Consider the following 23399-nt stretch of genomic DNA (forward strand, 5'->3'; position numbering starts at 1 on the left):
AATTATGTTATTTATTTAGGCATTGCCGAGTAGATGAAGTTTGCTGACTGCTTTATTCTGGCAAAATCTGAGCAAAATGAACTGCTTGCTCTGGAAAAGATCCATGGTGCCTGTGTTACCAGCATGGAAACTGGGAAAACTGAAATATGCCACAGGGTCTTCTGCCAGCCAAAAGCCCAAGGAAGAAGTAGAAACTAGTAACAATCAGCGACGCATGAATCCGCTGAATATCCAGATGCTCTCCAAGTGCCTTCATAAGCAGATATTTCGGGGTGAGCAGGTACATTATTTGGAAGAAAATGTCCAGAAGAGCATAGAGCATCTAAAAAAGCATGACTTGTGGGAAAAAGAAACCTCCACCATCCCCGATGTTGAGCTGCAGTTGCCAAAAATGTATGGGCGCAATATTGACGAGCACTTTCGGATTTTGGCTCAGAAGCAGAGCTTCCCTTACTTGGAGGCTGCCAATAAGCTTCTGCAGTGTAAATTACCCTTGATGCCCAAGAGTTGGGTTATGGAAGCTGGGTGGACCAAGTATGGGCCTGATGGAGACACAACCATTGTGGATTTCCCAGATGAGCAAGCTTTGGTGTTTGATGTGGAAGTCTGTATGACAGAAGGCCAGTGTCCAACATTGGCAGTGGCTGTATCTCCAAATGGCTGGTAAGAAAAATGGTTTATATATTTTGGGGGTTGATATTTAAAGATATTTAAGTTTCAAGATTATTGTGACTTGATATGCTGCTTTTCATTTCCGAAGCAGTTTACATCATTACAATTTTAAAATTAAAAACAAAATTGTGGGAGTTACAAACACAAATACATAGTAAGACGAATCTCATAAACAACTATAACCAGGTACATGAGGGAAAAGGGAATGGTTACATTGCTATAAAGTAAAAAGGTGGTAGGGAAGGAGAGAACAAAAGGACATCCTGTGAGGTTTAAGTTAAGGTCTAGGTTTCGTACACTTTATAGAGAGAGGTTTGAGCTTTGATTTAAACTTGGAAAAATTGGATTCTTGCCTAAGAGGAAGAGTAAATGGTTTCTGGCCATTTAAATTGCTTGTCCAAAGCTAAACAGAGCTAACAGACCTGAGAATGGGCTACTGGGCTTGATGGACCCAGTAAGGCTATTCTTATGTTCTTCTTTAGCGACACTTAATTGGATAGTACTGCTGAAAATACCCAGTTAGCACCTAAGCTGAAACTGGCTACTTTGGGGGCATTTTGGAGGTGGAGCTGGTATTTATTCAACCACATAAAACACAGTATGGCTTCTTTTTGTGGTTCATCTTAGGCAGTTGTGCGCTGAATATCGCACTTAGGCCCCCTTTTATCAAGCTGCATTAGGGTTTTTAAAAATTGCTGGCCTATGAGTGTCGGAGCTTTTACTGCAGTGGCCGGCAACATGATAAAATATCCGGCCGCATATGCCTGGATATTTTAGTTTATCCCAGGACAAGCAGGCAGGTATTCTCACAAGTGAGTGACGTCATCCGACAGAGCCTTGATGCGGACGCCTCACAAGCAGCACATACACGTGCTGGTGCCGAAAGAGCCTGGCATGCCTGCTGCTGATCTATTCTGGGATGCTGCGGGGCCTTGAGCATCTGCACATGCTCAAGGCCTTCTGACTCCCACTCTCTCATGAGAATCCCAGCATAGATCAGCGGCAATTTCTTTCGGCACCAGCATGCGTATGTCCTGGGTTGGTGCATACCAATGTCTGCTCAAGGTAAGGGTTTGGGGGTGGGCCGCGGGGGATGTGAAGCTGATTCCCGGGGTGGGGGCTCTCATATCGGTTTGCGAGTCAAAGTTTGCAGGAGTGTTTTGCTCTTCTTGTAAACCGCGTTACTCGCAAACCGAGTTTTTACTGTATTTGTATTTTTTCCCTTTATGTTTTTGGGGCTCTGTGTTTGATTATTTTCAGATTATCTCACTGCACTTCATTGATATCCTGATGGCAATATATAGATGTTTTGTTGAAATAAAGTACAGTGGGCTTTTCCTTCAGGTATTCGTGGTGCAGTCAGAGGATGATAGAGGATCGCTACACCTGGTCCAGCCAGCTGACCTTGGCTGACCTTATTCCACTGGAAACTGCCACAGATTCCAGATGCCTCGCCAAACAGGACTGGAAGGAAAGGCTGATAGTGGGACATAACGTCAGCTTTGACAGGGCATATATTAAAGAGCAGTATCTGATCAAGGTAAGGATGTCGACCTTCCTCCAGTTTCCCTCTCCTCCATTGATTGCACTATGGACTTATTCTTCTTACCTAGAGATTGCAGTATTATTGATCCAAGCACCAGCTCCTGTTATAAGCTGAAATAAGGTTATAAATGAGGATACTACAGGTGCATTAAACAGAAATTTAGAAGATGATGGCAGATAAAGACCAGTCACGTGAAAAAATTAGGATACCCCATGAAATATTCAGTTCTTTCTTAAGAAATGCTCGCATATCGGTGTCAAATCTTTTTTTAAATTTATCTTTGCAAAAGAAAATGATGTACCGTATTTTTCGGACTATAAGACACACTTTTTCCACCCCCAAAAAGGAGGTGCGACTTATGGACTGAATAGACCCCACCCCACCCCCCCGGTACCTTTTTTAAGTGGCAGTGGTCCAGCGCGGTCTCCAGCTGGATGGCTGCCTCTTTGCAGAGTGACGCATAATGTAGGAACGCAACCTTTATGCTTCCTGCCTGGTCCCTCACCGCTCTGTGATTAGCTGCAGTCATTGACTTGTCATTGACTTGTCGACCAGTAATCCCAAGTCTCTTTCCTGAGGGGGCCTCTCTGATTACTGCACCGGACATCCTGTATTCATGTATAAGATTTTTGTTATCAACATGCATCACCTTTCACTTATCCACTTTAAACCTCATTTGCCATGTCGTGGCCCATTTCTCGAGTGTGTTTATGTCACATTGCAGGTTTTCGCAATCCTCCTGTGTCTTCACTACTCTGAATAACTTCATATCGTCCGCAAATTTAATCATCTCGCTCGTCGTACCAATTTCCAAGTCGTTTATAAATATGTTGAAGAGCACCGAACCCTGCGGCACTCCACTCGTGACGCTTTTCCAGTCCGAGTATTGTTCATTTACCCCCACTCTCTGTTTCCTATGCGCCAACCAGTTTTTAATCCACCTGAGTATTTCACCCTCAATTCCATGGCTCGCAATTTTTTTGAAATAGTCTTTCATGCGGGACATTAGCACACATATCCTGAAAAAAATTGACAGAGATACACTTTACCGTGTTATGGACGGACTAACCAGTTAGCGTCCGCAGATGACACATCCATGCTCATTCCCTGTCCTTGATGCACCTCCTCCAAAAATAAATAAAAAATATAGATAATGCACATTCACTGGATCCAAACCCAAGATGGCCACTGAGACATTCAGCAAGACTTTCTTGTAAGACTACTGCTGAAAGTCATGGCAGCCATTTTGGGGGTGGCGATGACCTGGCGAGAGCAACTATGAATCGCTCTTGCTCCATGAGGCCAATAGAACACCAGGGCTCCTGAAGTATGCCTGGAAAGGAAGGGGGAGGGAGGAAGTTTTATGAGGTGGTAGGATGGAGGCTGGCTGTATGTAGTGGAGGTGGGGAGGGCCTGGCCGGTTTTATTTTCGGCTTCAGTTTCTGCTGCAATTGGCCATTTTCAGACATGGATTTGGTTTCAGACGAATCAAAGATCCTAAGTTTGGTTGGGCTCTGTCTGATACATCCCTGACCAAAAATAAATATAAAATATAGATAACACACATTTAGTGTGTGCAAAAAGATTACTTATTGCAAAACACTTTAATGCTCTTTGCAGCAAGTGTTTTCATGTGTACTAAGCATATTTAGGGCATAACGCCCTTTAATAGATACCTATAGTTTTCCATACTTGGTTGACTGCAAGATATACACTTAACATTTGAAATAAAAAGCTGAATGATTATATTTCTGCAAGCAAACCGTTCTGATGGTCATTTATTGTGGTTTGGACTCTTGGTATGTTTTAGGGCTCCCAGATGCGTTTTCTGGATACTATGAGCATGCACATGGCTATTTCTGGCTTGACTGGATTTCAGCGCAACCTCTGGCTTGCCACTAAACACGGCAAGAGGAAAGAGTTGCAGGAAGTCAAGCAGCATATCAAGAAAACCAGCAGCAAGGCCAAAGGACTACCAGTGAGTATGAAAGATGTGGCTAGTGTTTTTATTTATTAAATGCTTTTTTGAAGAAATTCACCGTGGGAGGAATTCTATAACGGTGCAATTTTAATCAGTATAGAAGTGAAAATTCAAAGTGCCTGAACAAACAGCACCGGAAACGCACTTTTGGAGGCACTTTCTGACGTCTAACACCACTGTAGGTGTGGCTAACGCCGGAAGTGGCGTAGGCGCCTCTGGAGGTGCGATTCATGCCAAAAGTAGGAGCCGGAAAACTCCGGCCTACATTTCCAGCACCTATCTTTGACGGAAGCACAATTCTCTCCTTCCGTTTACTGGTCCAATCATTAATCTTAAGCATACTGGACTACTGTAATATCATATACCTGGGAGCCTATAAAAACACCATCAAACGTTTAAGAATAGTACAAAATGCCGCCGTCCGCCTCATCTTCGGCCTCAAAAAATACGACCACGTTAGCCCCAATTACGCTAAACTCCATTGGCTGCCGGTGGAGGCAAGAATCATCTTTAAATTCGCTTGCCTCTGCTTCAAAACCTTAGCAGGCTCTTCACCAATCTACCTATCTGAGCACCTTGAAATTGCTGGCCCCTCTCGTACTCTAAATACCTACCTGGTCTCCTTTCCCTCCCTGCAGGGCTGCCTCTACAAAAAATTCCTTGACCGATCCCTAGCATTCCAAGCGGGCAAATGGAACAAATACCTCTCTACTCTCATCTCCAATTTCCCCCACTATCAAACATTCAGGAAGTTAACTAAAACCTACCTTTTTGACAAATTCCTCTGATTTATCCTCCCTCCTCCTCCCTTCTCTTCTGACCTCTCCCCCCTAGACCCTTACCGCCTCATGTAACACTGCTATTTGTAACACCGCTGTATCTAACTTATAGCAAATGTAACTACTCCGAATATATAACCTAGCTGCTAAAATAACTTCACTGTATATTTATCGTCTAAAATGTAAAGGTAACTTGACCGAATATGTATCCTCTAAAATGTAAATGTAACTTCGCTGTAAATGTACAGTTTCTTCATCTGTTAACAGCATAGAACTTCCATGGTAATGCGGTATACAAGAATAAAGTTGTTATTATTATTATTCTCTAAATGGTGCTGTTGCATGATTGACATGCGATCGCGGCTGCTTTTTAAGGTGGCCACCGTCAACAGTGCCGTTTAGAGAATCTGGCAGATAGCGTTAATCAGTGAAGTTTGACTGGAAAACCATAATCGCAGGTTGATTTACATTTTATCCTTTATTTAAACAGGTTTGTTCTTAACTGAGAGTAATAACAGAGAGGCTTCTAGAAAGAATGTTAGAGCAGACTTTAGACGCCCAGGATGGGACATCTGAAGTGTTGCTAGTTTTTTCATCTCCTGACATAGAGCCTGGTCTAAAAGACACTGAGAAGCGGATGTTTAATTTATGCATTGTTTATCTGTAGGATGTCCATCCATTTTAGAAAAATAAACGCTGAAAATGTCATTAAGTCAAAACAGGCACATAAATATCTACCCAAACCATTTTAAAAACATAAACGTTTAGTTTTCTTGAAGCTGTCGAGAGATCCCAGTATCCCCTTGCTAGTTTGGCTTTTAGGGGGGAGAGGTATTAAGGGGGTGATGTTCCCTAGTCTATTTAGTGAAGCGCTGTCCTAGGTATCAGGTCTGTTAGGACCCAGACAAATCACTCCCCTTCCGAGTTGGGAAAAAAATGTTCATTTATTTGGGTTGGCCTAGCCCCTCCCAGACCCCCTTGCAATTTGCAAATTTTACTGTTTCAAATGTGTGTTTGCCGACTTTATAAAATTGGAACTTCTACTAGCACTTCTAAAATAAACAGCATAATAATTTGTATTTCCAGACGACCTTTCCAGTATTTTCAGGAGCTTACCATCCAAATGAGCACCTTGCGCAGCAGGAGATAAAGGGATTTGCCCAAGGATTGTCACTGATGGATGTAGATTTAAACTCTGGGTCCCGTGATGTTCAGCCCATTGCAGTAACCACTAGATCACACTTTCTCATTTAACCAGCAGTGAAATCGGGAGAGAAGTGATTGTCATGACATCCTCGTGAACTGCATTTTGTCCGGAGTAGACTTCTCAGATCCTTTGGCAGCCAGTTGGATTTCGGGACATCCACAATGAATATGCATAAGACCAATTTGCATTCTGTGCCCCTGTGGAAGTGCTAGTATTCAACCACTCATGGCAACTGATATCGGTGTGCCTTAAAGGGAGAAATTTCTATAAATAGGGCTCAAAATTCGGCACCAAACAATTTGGCACTGGACCGTATTCTGGGATCAGGCCCTTGGTAGAGAGCGTAGCACTGGGATTTCCTGCTCAGCTTTGAATGTGAGGAGATAACACCATCTGAAACCAGGTGTAAGTCCCAGCGCATGAGTTTTGTTGCAGGTTCTCCAAATTCAATAACACTGTGTGGAATGCCCTTGGCCCGCCCATAACCTCACCCCCTTTTCAGATCTGTGTAGATGGGCGAATAAGTGTGTTTTTGTACAGATCTGCCCTTTCTGCCCCATTTTGACACCGTTCATTACAACGCATTTTTTACATTGAAAATTCAACGCAAAAGTAAAGCCTAATGTTTGGCTTCATATTTATTTATTCATTTGGTTTTATATCCCATCCTTCCCAGAGAGCTCAGAATGGGTTACAAATTAACATTCTGTGTTAGAAATTACATTACATAGTTACAGTTAACCCTCATAGGGTTGCGATAACCGTGCATAGAGTTACCTTGAGGAAACTGTCTAATTGTACAATCTAACACATGTTTCATAGGGATTGAACTGGCTTAGCCTAGATGACAGACAAATTTCCCTCTAATTGTGCAAGCTAGACTACATATATGAATGACTGGACGAATCTGAGCAGTGTGGTAGGGTGAGGGTCGGTTGGATGTTTGAGAAAGTGAGGATAGGCTCATTCTCTCTCTGCCTGTGCCTGGCTATATAAAATAACAAAGGAGAACCCAACAATTCTGCAGCGAAAGGGTTGCAACCAAAGGATGGAAATTATATGACCAGATTTTCCTGCAGTTTTGTTTTACATCCACATTTGTTTTTAACCATTGAACCCTTAAATCTTTGGACCCCTGAGGAAGACAATTTGTTGAAAACACAGACCATGTTGGGTCCTCACCTTTCATTGCATATGTGGATTCTACTGTAGTGGCCAGGGGTTGTTGCTCTGTCTCCACTTGCTGGCGGGGGAGCGTGGACCCATCCATTTCTGTGCTGATCTGGAGGGACTAAAAGAAAGAAAATTAGCAGGTAAGGACCTAATTTCTCCTTATTCTTAGGATAAGCAGCATAAAATCTGTTTTTCTCCTTGGGATCTAGCTAGGTACTTGAGACCTGGGTTGGCCACTGTTGGAAACAGGATACTGGACTTGATGGACCTTCAGTCTGTCCCAGTATGGCATTTCTTAGGATCTTATGTTACATTTTTATTGACTGAATAAAATCCTGAATTATGGACATTACTTCTGCAGTTTTTCTTTTGATTTTGGTTATATAAAATCCCTGAACTGTGAGGCATGGTATGATGTGAAAACCAGCTTTCACACTTAACTCAGTACAAATCTCAGCCTGTTGTGCATTTTACTGTACAACAGGAGCGTTGGGATTTATGCCTTCTGCTATAAATGATCCAGTTTGAGAGCAGCGTTTACGGTGCATGTTTTCTGGCTGCAGATCGCTGCTTGGGACTGGGTGAACATCAGCAGCATTAACAATCTGGCAGATGTGCACAGCCTATATGTTGGCGGAGCCCCTCTGGACAAAGAGCAACGGGAGCTGTTCATGAAGGGTAGCATGGCCGAGATCAGGATTGAATTTCAGGTAAGATGTGGAAGGCGCAAAACTTTTCCATAAGATTTTATACGAAGTTACTGAGGTCAGGTTCAGGCCTCTAGGGATTTACCGTATTTTCGCGGATATAACGCGCACCATTGTAAAACGCGCACAGGGGTATAGCGCGCAGAAATCACGATGATATGTACAAAAACTTTTCTATACCGCGCTCAGGCATATAACGCGCATGCTGCCCGACTCTCCTCTGGCCACCCCGACTCTCCTTTCGCCCTCCCCGACTCTCATCTGGTTGCCCCGACTCACCCTGACTTTCGGTGCACTGCCCCGACTCTCCTCTGGTTGCCCCGACTCACCGTTCACCCGCCCTGACTTTCGGTGCACTGCCCCGCCTCTCCGTGCCTGTCCCCCTTGAAGTCCTGTCCCCCCTTGAAGGTCTGCCTGTCCCCCCTTGAAGTCCTGTCCCCCTTGCAGGTCTGCCTGTCCCCCTTGAAGATCTGCCTGTCCCCCCTTGAAGTCCTGTCCCCATCCTGAAAGCCTGATGCCCCCCCTCGACGTCCGATTCTTCTCCCCCCTCGGCAGGACCACTCGCACCCCCACCCCGAAGGACCGCCGACTCCCCGACAATATTGGGCCAGGAGGGAGCCCAAATCCTCCTGGCCACGGCGACCCCCTAACCCCACCCCGCACTACATTACGGGCAGGAGGGATCCCAGGCCCTCCTGCCCTCGACGCAAACCCCCTCCCCCCAACGACCGCCCCCCCCAAGAACCTCCGCCCGTCCCCCAGCCGACCCGCGACCCCCCTGGCCGACCCCCACGACACCCCCACCCGCCTTCCCCGTACTTTGTGTAGTTGGGCCAGAAGGGAGCCCAAACCCTCCTGGCCACGGCGACCCCCTAACCCCACCCCGCACTACATTACGGGCAGGAGGGATCCCAGGCCCTCCTGCCCTCGACGCAAACCCCCCTCCCTCCAACGACCGCCCCCCCCCAAGAACCTCCGACCGACCCGCGACCCCCCTGGCCGACCCCCCCACCCCCCTTCCCCGTACCTTTGGAAGTTGGCCGGACAGACGGGAGCCAAACCCGCCTGTCCGGCAGGCAGCCAACGAAGGAATGAGGCCGGATTGGCCCATCCGTCCTAAAGCTCCGCCTACTGGTGGGGCCTAAGGCGCGTGGGCCAATCAGAATAGGCCCTGGAGCCTTAGGTCCCACCTGGGGGCGCGGCCTGAGACACATGGTCGGGTTTGGCCCATGTGCCTCAGGCCGCGCCCCCAGGTGGGACCTAAGGCTCCAGGGCCTATTCTGATTGGCCCACGCGCCTTAGGCCCCACCAGTAGGCGGAGCTTTAGGACGGATGGGCCAATCCGGCCTCATTCCTTCGTTGGCTGCCTGCCGGACAGGCGGGTTTGGCTCCCGTCTGTCCGGCCAACTTCCAAAGGTACGGGGAAGGGGGGTGGGGGGGTCGGCCAGGGGGGTCGCGGGTCGGTCGGAGGTTCTTGGGGGGGGGGGGCGGTCGTTGGAGGGAGGGGGGTTTGCGTCGAGGGCAGGAGGGCCTGGGATCCCTCCTGCCCGTAATGTAGTGCGGGGTGGGGTTAGGGGGTCGCCGTGGCCAGGAGGGTTTGGGCTCCCTTCTGGCCCAACTACACAAAGTACGGGGAAGGCGGGTGGGGGTGTCGTGGGGGTCGGCCAGGGGGGTCGCGGGTCGGCTGGGGGACGGGCGGAGGTTCTTGGGGGGGGGCGGTCGTTGGGGGGAGGGGGTTTGCGTCGAGGGCAGGAGGGCCTGGGATCCCTCCTGCCCGTAATGTAGTGCGGGGTGGGGTTAGGGGGTCGCCGTGGCCAGGAGGGTTTGGGCTCCCTCCTGGCCCGATATTGTTGGGGAGTCGGCGGTCCTTCGGGGTGAGGGTGCGAGTGGTCCTGCCGGGGGGGGGATGTATCGGACGTCGGGGAGTCGGCCGGGCAAGAGGGCTTGGGCTCCCTCTTGCTCCGATCGTGGATGCGGGTGCGGGTGGGAGCGCGTGCGAGCGGTCGTTCGGGGTGGGGGTGCGAGCGGTCCTGCTGGGGGGGTGAATCGGGCGTCGGGCGGGGTGGGAACTATGTTTAAAAACTTTTGTATACCGCGCTCAGGCATATAATGCGCGAGGGGTATGCGCGGTACGTAAAATCACGTATAACGCGCGCGTTATATCCGCGAAATACATCAGCTGTAGTGGTTAATGCAGCTGCAGCCTGAGAACCTAGCGAATTGGGTTTGATTTCCAGTGCAGCTCCTTGTGACTCGTTGCCCCAAGTACGAAATACATACTAGTATATAATAGGTAAATTGCTTTGAGTGTAACCACAGAAAGGCGACATGTCAAGTCCCATTCCTTTTCCCTTTTCAGTGATAGATCAAAGTGAGCTACTTTCAGATAAGAACATAAGAACAGTCTTACTGAGTCAGACCAGTAGTCCATCAAGCCTAGTAGCCCATTCTCACGGTGGCCAATCCAGGTCACCAGTTCCTGGCCAAAACCCAAACAGTAGCAACATTCCATTCTACCGATCCAGGACAAGCAGTGGCATCCCCTATGTCTCTCTCAATAACAGACTATGGACTTTTCCTCCAGGAACTTGTCCAAACATTTCTTAAAACCAGCTACGCTATCTGCTCATACCACAACCTCTGGCAATAAGTTAGAACATAAGAATAGCCTTACTGGGTCAAACTAATGGTCCATCAAGCACAGTAGCCTGTTCTCATGGTGGTTAATCCAGGTCACCAGTACCTGGCAACAACCCAAATAGTAGCAACATTCCATGTCACCGATCCAGGGCAAGCAGTGGCTTCTCCCATGTCTGTCTCAACAGCAGTTTATGGACTTTTCCTCCAGGAACTTGTCCAAACCTTTTTTAAAACCAGCTACGCAATCCGCTCTTACCACATTCTCTGGCAACGCATTCCAGAGCTTAATTATTATCTGAGTGAAAAAATATTTCCTCTTTTAGTTTTAAAAAGTATTTTCCTGCAGTTTCATCGCATGTCCCCTAGTCTTTGTAATTTTTGATGGAGTGAAAAATCGATCTTCCCCAAACATGGAATTCCCTCCCCATTTATTTAAGGGAAGAGCGCCTTCTTGACAAATTCAAGAGCAAGTTAAAATACAGTACTTTCTTTTTAAAGATGCATTTGACTGTTAGTAAGCTAGATTAGGATCTTTTAACAAATTTTATTTTTTGACTTAATTCAAGTCTTCCGCTTTTACCCTCCCTGTTGTTTTTTCCTTATTTGTCTTATTTACTATCAACAATTGTATTTCTTTCCTCTTTTTTTCCCTTTTATTTGGTTTGTTCTGTCTGGTTAGTCCAAATTCTGTCCCCCGAAATTTGTAATTTTAATTTTTGTGCATCGCTTAGAATTTTGATTAAGCGATTAATCAAATTTTTAATAAATTTGATCCACTTGTACCCCATTCTACTTCACTCAGGATTTTGTAGACTTCAATCATATCTCCCCTCAGCCATCTCTAGTTATTTCCCTGACCCCCAAAGGCTCACAGTCCCTTTTACTAAGCTGCAGCAAAATCTTTTCCGTGCTAAGCTTGAATTTACTACAGCATAAAAGCCAGGCCTTTTTTTTTCTGGATAAGGCCTTATACATTTCGTGTACTAAGTACCAATGATCAGTTTGACAACAGTTATATTTGTGCAATTTACTAAGAAAGGGCATGATTTTAAATAATTGTTATGCTGGTTTTCAGTGACTGTAGTGGGAACTGAAGTTCATCCTGAACCTTATACATAGCTATTACTTAAAAATATTTCTGCAGTGTTTTATCCTCATTCTTTCTGTTACCCTGATGTCCCAAAGCCAAAACATCGAGATGCCACCGACACAAGGTCATAGCTTAAACTGTATGACTCGATTTTTTTCAGTTTTACAATCAGTTATCTTATTTTATCAGTCCATGTTTTAAATACTGTACAGCACAGGTGGTGAGCAGCAAATTTCTGCTTTAACTCTTCTAGGATTCAGACGTCATCGAATATTCTGCTTTGAGAATGAGACATGGACAAATAGCTCCCTCCTGGTTGATGCCTTCCCGACTCCAGGCTTTTATTTAATTTATTTTGCAGGTCATACGCTGCATTATTTAGTTTGCACAAGGTAATGCAAATGCACTAGCTAGTTAACACATCCATGCCCGTTCTCCTAATAGGTCACCTCCTCAAAAATATTTTTTTAAACCCCCAAACCTGCCTGATTAACACACGCTAAGAAGCAAACTACTGCAAAATGCTTTAACACATTTTGTGTGCAACCTTTTTTTCTTGTGTTAAATGTACGTTAGTGCTTAGCACAGTTTACTAAAGGGGTCCCTAAGTTTATAACTGAAGCAATGGAGGGTTAAGTGACATGCCTGAGATCACAAGATGCAGCAGCAGGAAATGAAGCAGGTTTCCCTGGGTGTCCCCCTTGTGCTCTAACCACTAGGCTGCTCCTCCATTTGGCTAGGGATTAATGTAGAGGAAGTGCTGCCTAGCTGAGTTTAAGAAAGGTTTGACCAAATTCCTGGAGGAAAAGTCCATAGTCTGTTATTAAGACATGGGGGAAGCTTCTGCTTGCCATGGGATGTTGCTACTTTTTGGGTTTTGGCCAGGTACTAGTGACCTGGATTGGCCACCGTGAGAATGGGTTACTGGGCTTGATGGACCATTGGGTTGACCCAGTAAGGCTAGTCTTATGTTCTTATGCCTGGTGTCAGGGTAGAAGCGATAAAGATTGTTTCAGGACTTAGCACTAAGGCAGTGCATTTCCTAAACTTTGGTTGACTCCTTGGGCTCTTGCCAGGTACTTGTGACCTCTGTTAGAAACAGGATACTGGACTTGATGGACCTCCAGTCTGTCCCAGTATGGCAATTCTTATGTACTCTTGCCCTTGATTTGTATTTTGTTTGCGGGGAATAGAAAGAGGCAAGAGAATATGATATGTACACACGCTTCACCCATGTAGCCCTCTTACTCACCTTTCTACCCCCCTCTCAACTCCATGTTAATAGTTTGAGTTTCATGCTAGGTGTTCTATTTTTCATTTTGCTTATTTTAAATCATCTTGCTCAACAATTGTTTTTTGTGCAGAATCTAATGAGGTATTGTGCCTTGGACGTCCAGGCAACACATGAGGTCTTTCAGGAGCAGCTCCCGCTCTTCATGGAGAGGTGAGGACCAGAAGCACCTGCTCCCTCCCCACTGTCCATAGCTCCATTAAACTAAAACTTAGCTTTGTATACGGGTCTTCAATCAAAATGGAGCTCGACTCGGTTAACAGTAAATTTAAAAAAAACAATTATCGTATTTTTCGCTCCATTAGATGCACTTTTTTCCCCAAAAAGTGGGTGGGAATTAGGGTGCATCTTATGGAGCAATTACCCAAAGCGCCCCCCCTCCCCGTTACCTTATTCTGATACTCTCGCTGGATGCGGCGCACAAGGCTGGCTGGCTGCCTGATTCCCGCCGCTTCCTCCGAGAACTGCCGGCTACCTTCTCTTCCGTTCTCTTGCGTAGCGGCTCACCAGGTTGCCTGCCTGGTCCCTGCACCGCTATGCAAGAGAACGGAAGAGAAGGTAGCCGGCAGTTCTCGGAGGAAGCAGCGGGAACCAGGCATCCAGCCTGGTGCGCCGCTCTCAGTGAGGCGCCGCGTCTAGAAGTTTAAAAAAAAAAAAAAAAGGTATGCGCGGGAGGCATCAGGGAGAAGGAAGAGGGCCAGGACCTGCCTGTCGCCTGCCTGGGGGATGAGGAGGAAGAGGCCGGGGCCTGCCTGCTGCTTGCCTGGGGGGGGGGGTAGGGAGGGAGGAGGGAGAGGTTGGGACTTACCTGCCTGCCCTGCCGAATTAAAAATAGGGAAGGAGGAGGGAGAGGCCAGGGCTTTTCTGCTGCCTCCTGAGGCCTGCCTGGGGGAGGGAGGCCAGCCTGCCTGCCTACCTACCCACCCACCCACCCACCTTGTCCCGTCCCTACCTGCCTGCTTGCCCTGTCTCTACCTGCCCTGTTCCCTGTCCCTGCCTGCCCTGTCCTGGCCTACCACTAGACCACCAGAGGGAGGACAGCGTACAGAGCCTGGCAGGGAGGGGGAACAGGGTGCAGAGCTTGGCAAGGAGTATGGGGTTGGGTGCAGAGCCTGGCAGGGATAATTTGGTTCAGAATGTTTTTTTTCTTGCTTTCCTCCTTTAAATCTAGGGTGCGTCTTATGATCTGAAGCGTCTAATGGAGTGAAAAATACGGTAAAAAAAAGTAATGGTCAGGAAATATTAATGTGACTGAGTTCCGAAGTGTTTGGCAAATAAAATAGTTTTTAAAGATTTGCGAAAAAGTTGAAAAGGACCAGAGGAAATTCATTCCATAGTTGAGAAAATTTAAAAACCAAGGATTGACTGAAATTCTTGATTCCTTTCACTGTCCCAGTCGTCTTATACCTGTACTTAAGAATTGCACAGAATGTGAGTCCTGTGTGGAATAGATGTAGACCACCATTTACTGCAGGGGTATAAAAAATAGTCCCTCCTCGAGGGCCGCAATCCAGTCAGGTTTTCAGGATTTCCCCAATGAATATGCATGAGATCTATTAGTATACAATGAAAGCAGTGCATGCAAATTGATTTCATGCATATTCATTGGGGAAATCCTGAAAACCCAACTGTATTTCAGCCCTCAAGAAGGGACTTTGACACCCCTGATTTACTGTAAGAATTTTGACGATAAATTGGTGCACATATTTTAGCCTCTGGAAAAATTTCTGGCAGAAAGTATTTGCTTATTCAAACAGTTAAGCTTCTTTCACACTGGATTATTTATATCTCCAAGGTCCTCTGTATCTTTGCAAAAGTGAATATGCCTCTTTTGCAAGCTTTTACATTTGGCTGTGCTCTAAACCACCCTTCTTAGCTTCCGTCAGGCATGTCTGAGTCAGAATCGCACCCTGTGCCCTGCCCACTGTAGACAATGGACAGGGTGCAGTTTGGAAGCCCTGTCTCCCTTACACCCTATGTGGTTATAATGCTTGTTATAATGCTCTTGGCACTACGCAGGCTTCTTTACATTTCATCTTAAGCTTAGGGTCTGAGCCTTGAGCACAGCATAATCTCTTCTTGATTTCATAGTTTAGGATGAGAACCTGTGCAACATGGGGATGGATGGATAATACTCTTATCACTTGACTCAATTGGGGAAAGAATGCTTCTGTAACCATGGCCAAAGCAAGAGGGTTAATCTCTGGTAAAACCCCTTAAAAAAATTAATATGATGATCCACTCATTACAAAATGTCTAGTTCTTTATCATCCCTCCAGACCAGCATAGAACAGATGGGTTTACACTCCTCTGCCAGCAGGTGGAGACTGAGACAATGACTTTTGGCTGTAGTACAAGTGGGCTGTGCAGCCCCATCTACAATCAGTCTGTTCTCAGTCTCCAGCAGGTGGAGGTGGTAAGCCTATGCAGTCTCTCCTTTTGCTAGTTAGGGCCTGTTGAATCGGACTAGTGGCTTTTATTGTCCCTTTCAGGGGACCATCCAACCTCAGGGGTACCACACTCGGGAGGCCGAATACCTTCCCTCTTTTCCCTCACCTCCCCAAATTTTAATTAGAGAAGCCTCAGCTGTACGCTTGCCACAGTTTAGGCAAAGACTACAGCTTTGAGAGCCTGTGGGGTTTGCTCTTTTGTTAGTTAAAGTTTTTACTTTACTTTTGTTAGTTAAAGTTTTTACTTTGTTAGTTAAAGTTTTTACTGAGGTAGTGCCAATCTGAAAGGAAGTTTTTAACTGTGCTTAATTGGCTTTTATTGTTAACCGGCAGTTTTTTCTTTTCTTTCTTAGCAATTCACAATGAGCACTTTAAAGAAACTGAAAAAGTACTCATTGTGTGTCCAATGAGTGATGGATGCTGCCGGCGTGTGCACGAAGATCTTTGGCCACTGTGAGAGGGAATCCTTGTCCGCCGGCAAGCAGAGTTCCTCTTCACACGTGCATTCACGTCAGCATTCTCGTAGGTAGTGGAGAACCCGGGTTTCCCCTACTGTCCACACAGGAATTACCTCAGCCACTGATGGTCAGGAAAAATAGGTATCTCTTACCACCGATAGTGCTAGGGATTTCCTTACTGCTATAGCTGCTGCTGCCTGCAGTTCTGCTTTAGCAACTGGGCCCAGCCTGGCTTTTTTGCCACTACAGACCTCGGGGGAGTTTTTTCAGTGGGGTTTTCTTCGGTTTTGGCGGGAAGCTTCGCCATTTTACCTGTGGCCTCAGGTGACTTACTTCCTATTTTAAAGAGACAGGAACAGGTCTTAGGTGTGTCTTCTGCACCTGCAGTGAGTGCCTTTTTGCCATCAAGGAGTTTTGCCCCTGATTTTTGTTTTGGCCATGTACAAGGCTTATTTGCAGGCGACTGGGGGTCCTGCTTCTTCCCCGGGGATCTCTGGTTCTTCAGGGATGTCTTTACCTTCTACATCTGCTGCTGTGCAGCCCTCCTTGCCTCTGTCCAAGCATCCATGGGTTTCTTGGGATGAGGATTTTTTCTTTGCTGACATGGTTTCGCCTAATCAGGACTTGGACCCCCCAAGTTCCTCTCGGGGGGGGGGGGGGGAGGAGGAGGGGGGCAGGTGACGTGGACGTTTGGGTTTTTGAGCCGCCAGTGGATGCTTTGGTCATGCACATTTTTCACCAGGAAGAGCTGCAGGAGTTTATTCTTCAAGTGTCTTCGATTTTGCGATTTGAGGAAGAAGCTAAGGATCCCCATTGAGTTGTGGACCCTCTGCTTCGGGGGATCTGATCGGCCTCCTGTTCTTTTCCTATGCATCAGGACGTTCAGGATGTACTGCACACTCAGTGGAAGACTCTGGACGTGCCTTTTCGCTTGGCGTGGTCCATGGCTTGGCTCTAACCCATTCTTGATGTGGAGAGGGATATCTTTAAGTCTCCTGTGGTTGATGCTTTGGTCTCAGCCATTGCTCGTAGGCATACGGTACCGGTAGAAGGTGGTTCGGCCTTGAGAGACCCACAGAACCGTAAGATGGAGTCTCCTCTTAAATAAAGTTTTGAGGTGGCTGCGTTGGCTTTTGAAAGGGAACACCAAAGTAAGAAAGGATATTTGGATACAGTGATCTCTACTCTCTTGGGTTCCCGGAGACTTTCCACCTCTCTGGCTTATGTGCGAGTTTGGCATCTCTTTGAGGAGTGGTGTTCCACACATGGTGTGGTTTCCCTTTGTGCTTCTTTGCCTCACATCTTGGAGTTTTTGCAGGCTTGGCCGACGGACATCCTGCTGCATGTCTTTCCTCCATGGCCACTGGTGGGCAGAGTTCTTCTTAGCATTGCTCAGCATGCAGGCCGCATGATCCTGGTGGCTCCGCACTGTCCCAGGCGCCCGTGATACATGGATCTGGTTTGTCTTCTCGTGGCAGATCCTCTTCCTCTGCCCCTGTCGCTTGGTCTTCTGACTCAGGGTCCCATTCCCATGTTCGATCTGGGTCCCTTTTGTCTTATGACTTGGCTCTTGAAAGGGAACACCTAAGCAAGAAAGGATATTTGGATAAGGTGATCTCTACTCTCTTCGGCTCTCTGAGGCTTTCTACACCTTGAGCTTATGTGTGCATTTGGCACCCTCAAAAATCGGTTTCTTAAGCAAAGAAACATAGAAACATAGAAAGATGACGGCAAAAAAGGGCTATAGCCCATCAAGTATGCTATAGCCCTTTTCTGCCGTCATCTTTCTATGTTTCTATGTTTCAACTGTTCGGCGCCGCAATGAACACGGAGAGAGTAGGAAGGGGAAGATAAAGTTGCCCAAATTAGTGTCATCCCTCTGGATGTTAGTGTTCATGGGCATCATCAATACTGATCAAGCTCCTTCACTGTATCCAGGAAGGGATGATTTAAATTGTGTTTGGCACTCCAGTCATTTTGAAATGTTGGTGCCTCAGAGAATTTGTTGCCCACCAGAGCCTGGGTAAAAAAGTCTTAAGAGTAAAGACCTGTCCTAAATTATTTGTATGAAAATTGAGACCACAAAGAGAGGCAATTTATTCCATGTGGATAGAGTCATAAACAAGAACCCACTAGTGGAAGGAAGTGACAATCATGTCACTAACAGGTGTCCTAATTTCCTAAGAGTTGCAAATCTATCTGTTTGTCTTAATCAGCGGTTCTTTTTTTTCCATAGATGCCCCCATCCTGTGACATTTGCTGGTATGCTTGAAATGGGTGTGTCTTACCTGCCTGTCAATCAGAATTGGGAGCGGTACCTTGATGAAGCCCAGAGCACTTATGAAGAGCTGCAGAAGGAGATGAAGAAATCTCTCATGAACCTGGCAAATGATGCCTGCCAGCTACTGTCTGACCACAGGTACAGTGTTACTAGGATGAGATTTTGGGGCCAGAAAAATGGGGGTCTCATCCTATATTCGGGTCATCCTCCCAGTGACCACCCGAAACCCTCCCGGACTTCCTGAGGGCCTGTCTTAGGCTGGGACAGGAGGGATCCCTCCCATCTCCTGCCCCGGCCGACACTAACAATTACCACCCTCCCCCCTTCCCTCTCTTAGTTCTCGCAGGATTTGTGGTTCTCGCGGTAGCCTATCAAGGAGGAGTGCAGGGTCAGCCGGGAGCACAAAAAGCTTGCTCCTGCATGTCGGCCCAGGTGCACTGCTGACTACTACCTTCACAATCTGCAGGAGGATTTCAGCGCGGGATACACGCTGGACCACCAGGGAAAAGGTACGCGAAGGAGGGAGGGTGGTAATTGTTAGTGTCGGCAGGGGCAGGAGACGGGAGGGATCCCTTTTGTCCCAGCCTACCACTAGGTGGTTTCAGTTAAGGGGAAGGGTTAATCTGTTGGCTGGGTTAGAGGGCAGAGGGGAGTACGGGACAATAAAACCATTGTGACATCACTGATGAGGTTTGCCTGTAGTCTTTTTAGTGGGAAGAGGGTACAGTGAAGGAAGGTGGGACAGGGTACAGAGCCTGGAAGGGAAGGGGGTTTGGTTCACAGCCTGGTAGGGAATGGGACTGAGTGCAGGGCAGGGAGGGAAGGGGGCTGAGTGCAGAACCTGGTAGGGGAGGGCGTGAGGGAGGGGACACTGGGTGCAGATCCTGGCATGGCACTTGAATATTAAGCCCCCCTCTTATATTCGAGTCAACCATTTTTCCTCCTTTAGGGGGGAATGGGGGTCTCGACTTATATTCAGATCGACTTCAATTCGAGTATAAGCGGTAATCCCAATAAATATGAGAAACATGGCCATCTTGTTTCTGCAAATGGAGTTCACAGACGAGTTTAAAAAGTCACAGTTGAATGTGGAAGTGAGAAAAAGCAGATAACACTGTGCGGCTTTCTTGCTTCCCTCTCCCCCTTCTTTTTCTTCACTAGTTACATAAAAGAGCGCTGAGATGTCCTCATGTGAGGACTGCTCTCTCTCTGCCAATCGCAGCTTATCTGTCGCCAGAGCTTCTCACCTTACTTCCTGTCATGTAGCACTTGCAGGTTGCTCATGCACAGCTTTGTGGGATGTTTTCTTGTTGGTTTTTTTTTTTTTTACAGCAAGCTGTAGCTTCCTTTAATAGTCCCATTAGAACTGTTTTCTGACCTGCCAGGAAGTGTTTGTTCCAAGAACTATTTTTGATGTGAAGAACTGAGGTGTAACATTTGGATCTTTCAGCTTTTGATTGGCCAGATTAGAGTCATCTTTCAATTCCCCATAACAATACATCAGACAACACTAATTACTTGGCCAGTTAAAATAGTAAAGATTGTACGAGTTGGGTGTTACTTGACAGTGATGTTCTGATGTCTTAAAGAAAATCTTTACTGCCTTTGCACTCTGGTACTCCTGCTTATATGTCATCAGTAATAATTCTGCACAGGCTAGGAAGAACCCTTGATTCACTTTATGTGTGTGTTAGGTGCTATTGACGCAAAAACTATGCTGCAAGTGAGCCCTATGAATCCAGTGAAACACGTCTGAGAGCCTCTGACTCCTTTTAAAATTAATTTCTGCACCTGGTGCATTTGACTGAAAATGGAATAATTGCCTAAAAGAACTGATTTGAATCACTTTTAGAAAATGTACCATATATACTCGAATATAAACCTAGGCATCCTTTTTTCCTTTCAAAAAAAGGTAAAAACGTTGACTCAGATATAAACCAAGTTAGAAATTTGGGTTATCATGGTGAGCCAATCTATAAAGACTGCTCACCCTCCCTTTCCATCAGCTATCTCGTAAGTCATTAAACATAATACAAATATCTGTAATGCATATATATCTCAAAGCTAACATATTCAGAACAAGGCCCCAGTCTCGATCCCGCCCCTCAAAATCGGGAAGTAACTTGAGAGGGGGGTGGGATCGAGAGCAGCAGAGCCTCTAGAAATTTGGCAAGAAGGAAGGCCCCAGTGGCGTCTGGCTTCTTCATTGCTAGCTGATTTAACGGGACCAGGACTGGGACCAAAGGCAGGGCTGATCGCAGTCCAAATGCGCCACTGACTCCTGACTCCCTCTTCCTTCTGACGGCTGGCAAACAGCATTGATGACTGCTATGGTTGCCGCTGGGAGGAATCTTAAATACATGCTTTAAAGTAATTGGATTGGACTTTCTCCTATAAGCTAAGTGCCAGGAGCCAATTAACTCATTTGTGCTTGAACAAGGTAATAGTTCTCTGTCCTGTTTTGTACTCAAGAAGATTTCACTACCTTCTCCAACGTCAGAGATCAGCATTTTAAAGCACTGCCAGGCATATCCTGCATTGTATAGACTCATAAAACAGAGGAAGCTTACAGTATAGTCAAGAGAAACATGTATGACAAGAGGCGGTCTTACGTATGTGCTCGATGCAGAGAACTGGAGAACCTGAAAAAACAAGTCGGACTCCTGGAGGGCAGAATACTGGAACTGGAGGCACTTAAAGTAATGGAGGAGGAAGACAGAGAACATCGAGACAGAGGACACAACGAACACCAATACAGAGGACACCATCGAGGAAGAAGTCCGAGAGCTGGAAAAGTTCATAGAGGAGGCATACAGGGAGGCCGTGGAAAATCACCAGCAACAGTGGAATTGCTGAAAGACACCTACAGAGAGTGTGGACCACCCAACAGACAACCACCACGAAGAAATGGATGACACAGCAGCGAGAACGAAGGATACGAATCTGCGGCAGGAGAGATGGGCATACACCAGGGACATGGACCTATGGCTGGAGAATCAAGAGAAAATAGAGAGGATGGACTTCGTCATGAGGGACTCTTCGGGATGGACTCTTCAGTCACACCCTCGACTTCGAAAGCGGCCTCCGTTCCACCGAGGGTCCTCCTGCTTTCACGACTCTGACCTCGAGCCTCAACAGACCTTCCTCGTTTGGGACGTCTCTCAGCTCGAGTACACCTACTATATCTTCCCCTGAATCCTCAGGTCAGATAGCTCAGCAGAAAGTTCCAGCAGTGGTCCTCAAGCTTTCTAAGACTTCTAACTCAAAGCACATTTCCAATGCCACTTTGGAGCCTTTAGCCGTAGCAGGTGGTCCAGTTTCAGACACGGATCCATTCTTGCCGGCTTCCTTCCAGACCATGTTAGAACATCAATTTGTTCAGTTCCTAACCAAAATGATACCGAAGCTGTCTTCTCTAATCCAGCCTGGGCAAGCTGCAGACTCCCGCGAGATCGAGCCTCACGCTGAAACTTCACACTCTATGCAGGGAGTAGAGTCTTTGCGAGTGTCTGGTCTGGCATCTATGCACAAGTCAGGAGTAGATTATTTGCGAGTGCCTCGACAGGAATCCTCACACTCCATACAAGGAGCAGAGTCTTTGGGAGTGCTTCGAGATTCCTCCATCAAGCCTTCTGAGCTTCGATCTACAGCTTCTAGCCCTATCCATTCATTGGTAGCAATGCCTGCTTCTATCTCTGGGGCGAAGTCTCCTCGACCTTCGAGACCTGCTTCTAAGCACCACTCTCGTCGTCGATCAAGGCCTTCCTCGAGGCATAGCTCTTCTTCCAAAGAGCGCCCTTCTTCATCTAAGCCTCGATCCACACCTTCCAGCTGTTCCAGACCACCAGCCTCTTGTTCGAGGTCTCCGTTTCCAGACCTTGAGGACTCAACGGTTTCCATTGCCTCAACCAAGTCTCCTTATTCTTTTGAGGATTATTTCCCCGGTGAGGCTTCATCTTTGACCCAGGCCGCCTCGAGGTCATCGAGTCCCTTTCGAGGCAAGGCATTGGCGGATCAGCTGTCTTTCTCTTCTTTTCTTCGCCAAATGGCTGATGACCTGGAACTTCAATTGGATGCTGGTTCTAAATACTCTAAGGAGTATCTCGAGGTCATGCATGTTCCTCAGCCTCCTGCAGAGTCACTTAAGCATCCTCTTCACAAGCTTGTCACAGACTTTTGCATGATGCCTGGAGACTCCTTATACAATTTCTGCTGTTCCTGGCAAATTGGACTCCAGTTATAAAACTGCATTGCAAAGGATTTGAGAATTCGCAGTTGTCTCACTAATCCCTGCTTGTGGAGTCCTCCTTGAAAAGATCCCATCCTTCCAGAGTTTATGCTACCGTTCCTCCTGGAAGGGAAGGGAAAACTATGGACAAGTTTGACGTCGCCTTTATCAAAATGCTATGATGTCCTCCAAATTCCTGAATTATAATTTTAATTTTGTAATTTATCTCAAGTTTCTCATTGATCTCCCTAAATTTCTCAACTATTTAGATACTCAGAAGCACTTCGAATTCCAAGAAGTCATCTCTACTCTGTCACAACTCAGATTACATCTTTTCAAGTCTTCTTTTGATGCCTTCGAGTTGTCAGCCAGGGCAACTGCTTTCCCAGTAGCAATGCACCGCTTGGCCTGGCTTCGCACCATTGACATGGATCCTAATCTTCAGGACTACTTGGCTAACATTCCTTGTGCAGGCAGTGACCTCTTTGATGAATCTATCGAGGCAGCCACAAAGAAATTACATAGTAACATAGTAGATGACGGCAGATAAAGACCCGAATGGTCCATCTAGTCTGCCCAACCTGATTCAATTTAAATTTTTTTTTTTTTTCTTTCTGAAAATCTTTATTTTCCCCTTGGGTTCCAACTGCCGAAATCTCTGTTAAGACTTACTCCAGCCCATCTACAATATAGTGGACAAGAACACAACAGGACCTGACAACAAATCCAAGACCGATAGTATGGCACACGACCTCCTCCTACTGGAGAATTGGTCCAGGACCTGGCAACTAAACTTCAATGCCAAAAAATGCAAGGTCATGCACTTAGGCAACAGAAATCCATGTAAGACTTACACTCTTAATGGTGAGATCCTAGAGAGAACTGTAGCGGAACGA

The 23399-nt window shown here is 46.6% G+C and overlaps 1 protein-coding gene across 5 annotated transcripts in view; it reads left to right on the forward strand.

Moving 5' to 3' along the window:
• POLG (DNA polymerase gamma, catalytic subunit) overlaps positions 1–23399 on the forward strand; it is a 110871-nt gene that overhangs the window by 3481 nt on the left and 83991 nt on the right. For 4 of the 5 annotated variants that reach the window (XM_033921062.1, XM_033921061.1, XM_033921066.1 and 1 more), the window contains 6 exons: positions 20–663; positions 2017–2212; positions 4029–4196; positions 7922–8068; positions 13160–13239; positions 18231–18413. In XM_033921062.1, coding sequence (XP_033776953.1) covers positions 77–663; positions 2017–2212; positions 4029–4196; positions 7922–8068; positions 13160–13239; positions 18231–18413 — 1361 coding nt within the window. In that variant the 5' untranslated portion in view covers positions 20–76. The remainder of the gene's footprint in view (positions 1–19; positions 664–2016; positions 2213–4028; positions 4197–7921; positions 8069–13159; positions 13240–18230; positions 18414–23399) is intronic. The other variant, XM_033921064.1, reaches the window with a different exon arrangement.

This window comes from Geotrypetes seraphini, chromosome 14, assembly GCF_902459505.1.
Source record: "Geotrypetes seraphini chromosome 14, aGeoSer1.1, whole genome shotgun sequence".
NCBI classification, from domain to species: domain Eukaryota; kingdom Metazoa; phylum Chordata; class Amphibia; order Gymnophiona; family Dermophiidae; genus Geotrypetes; species Geotrypetes seraphini.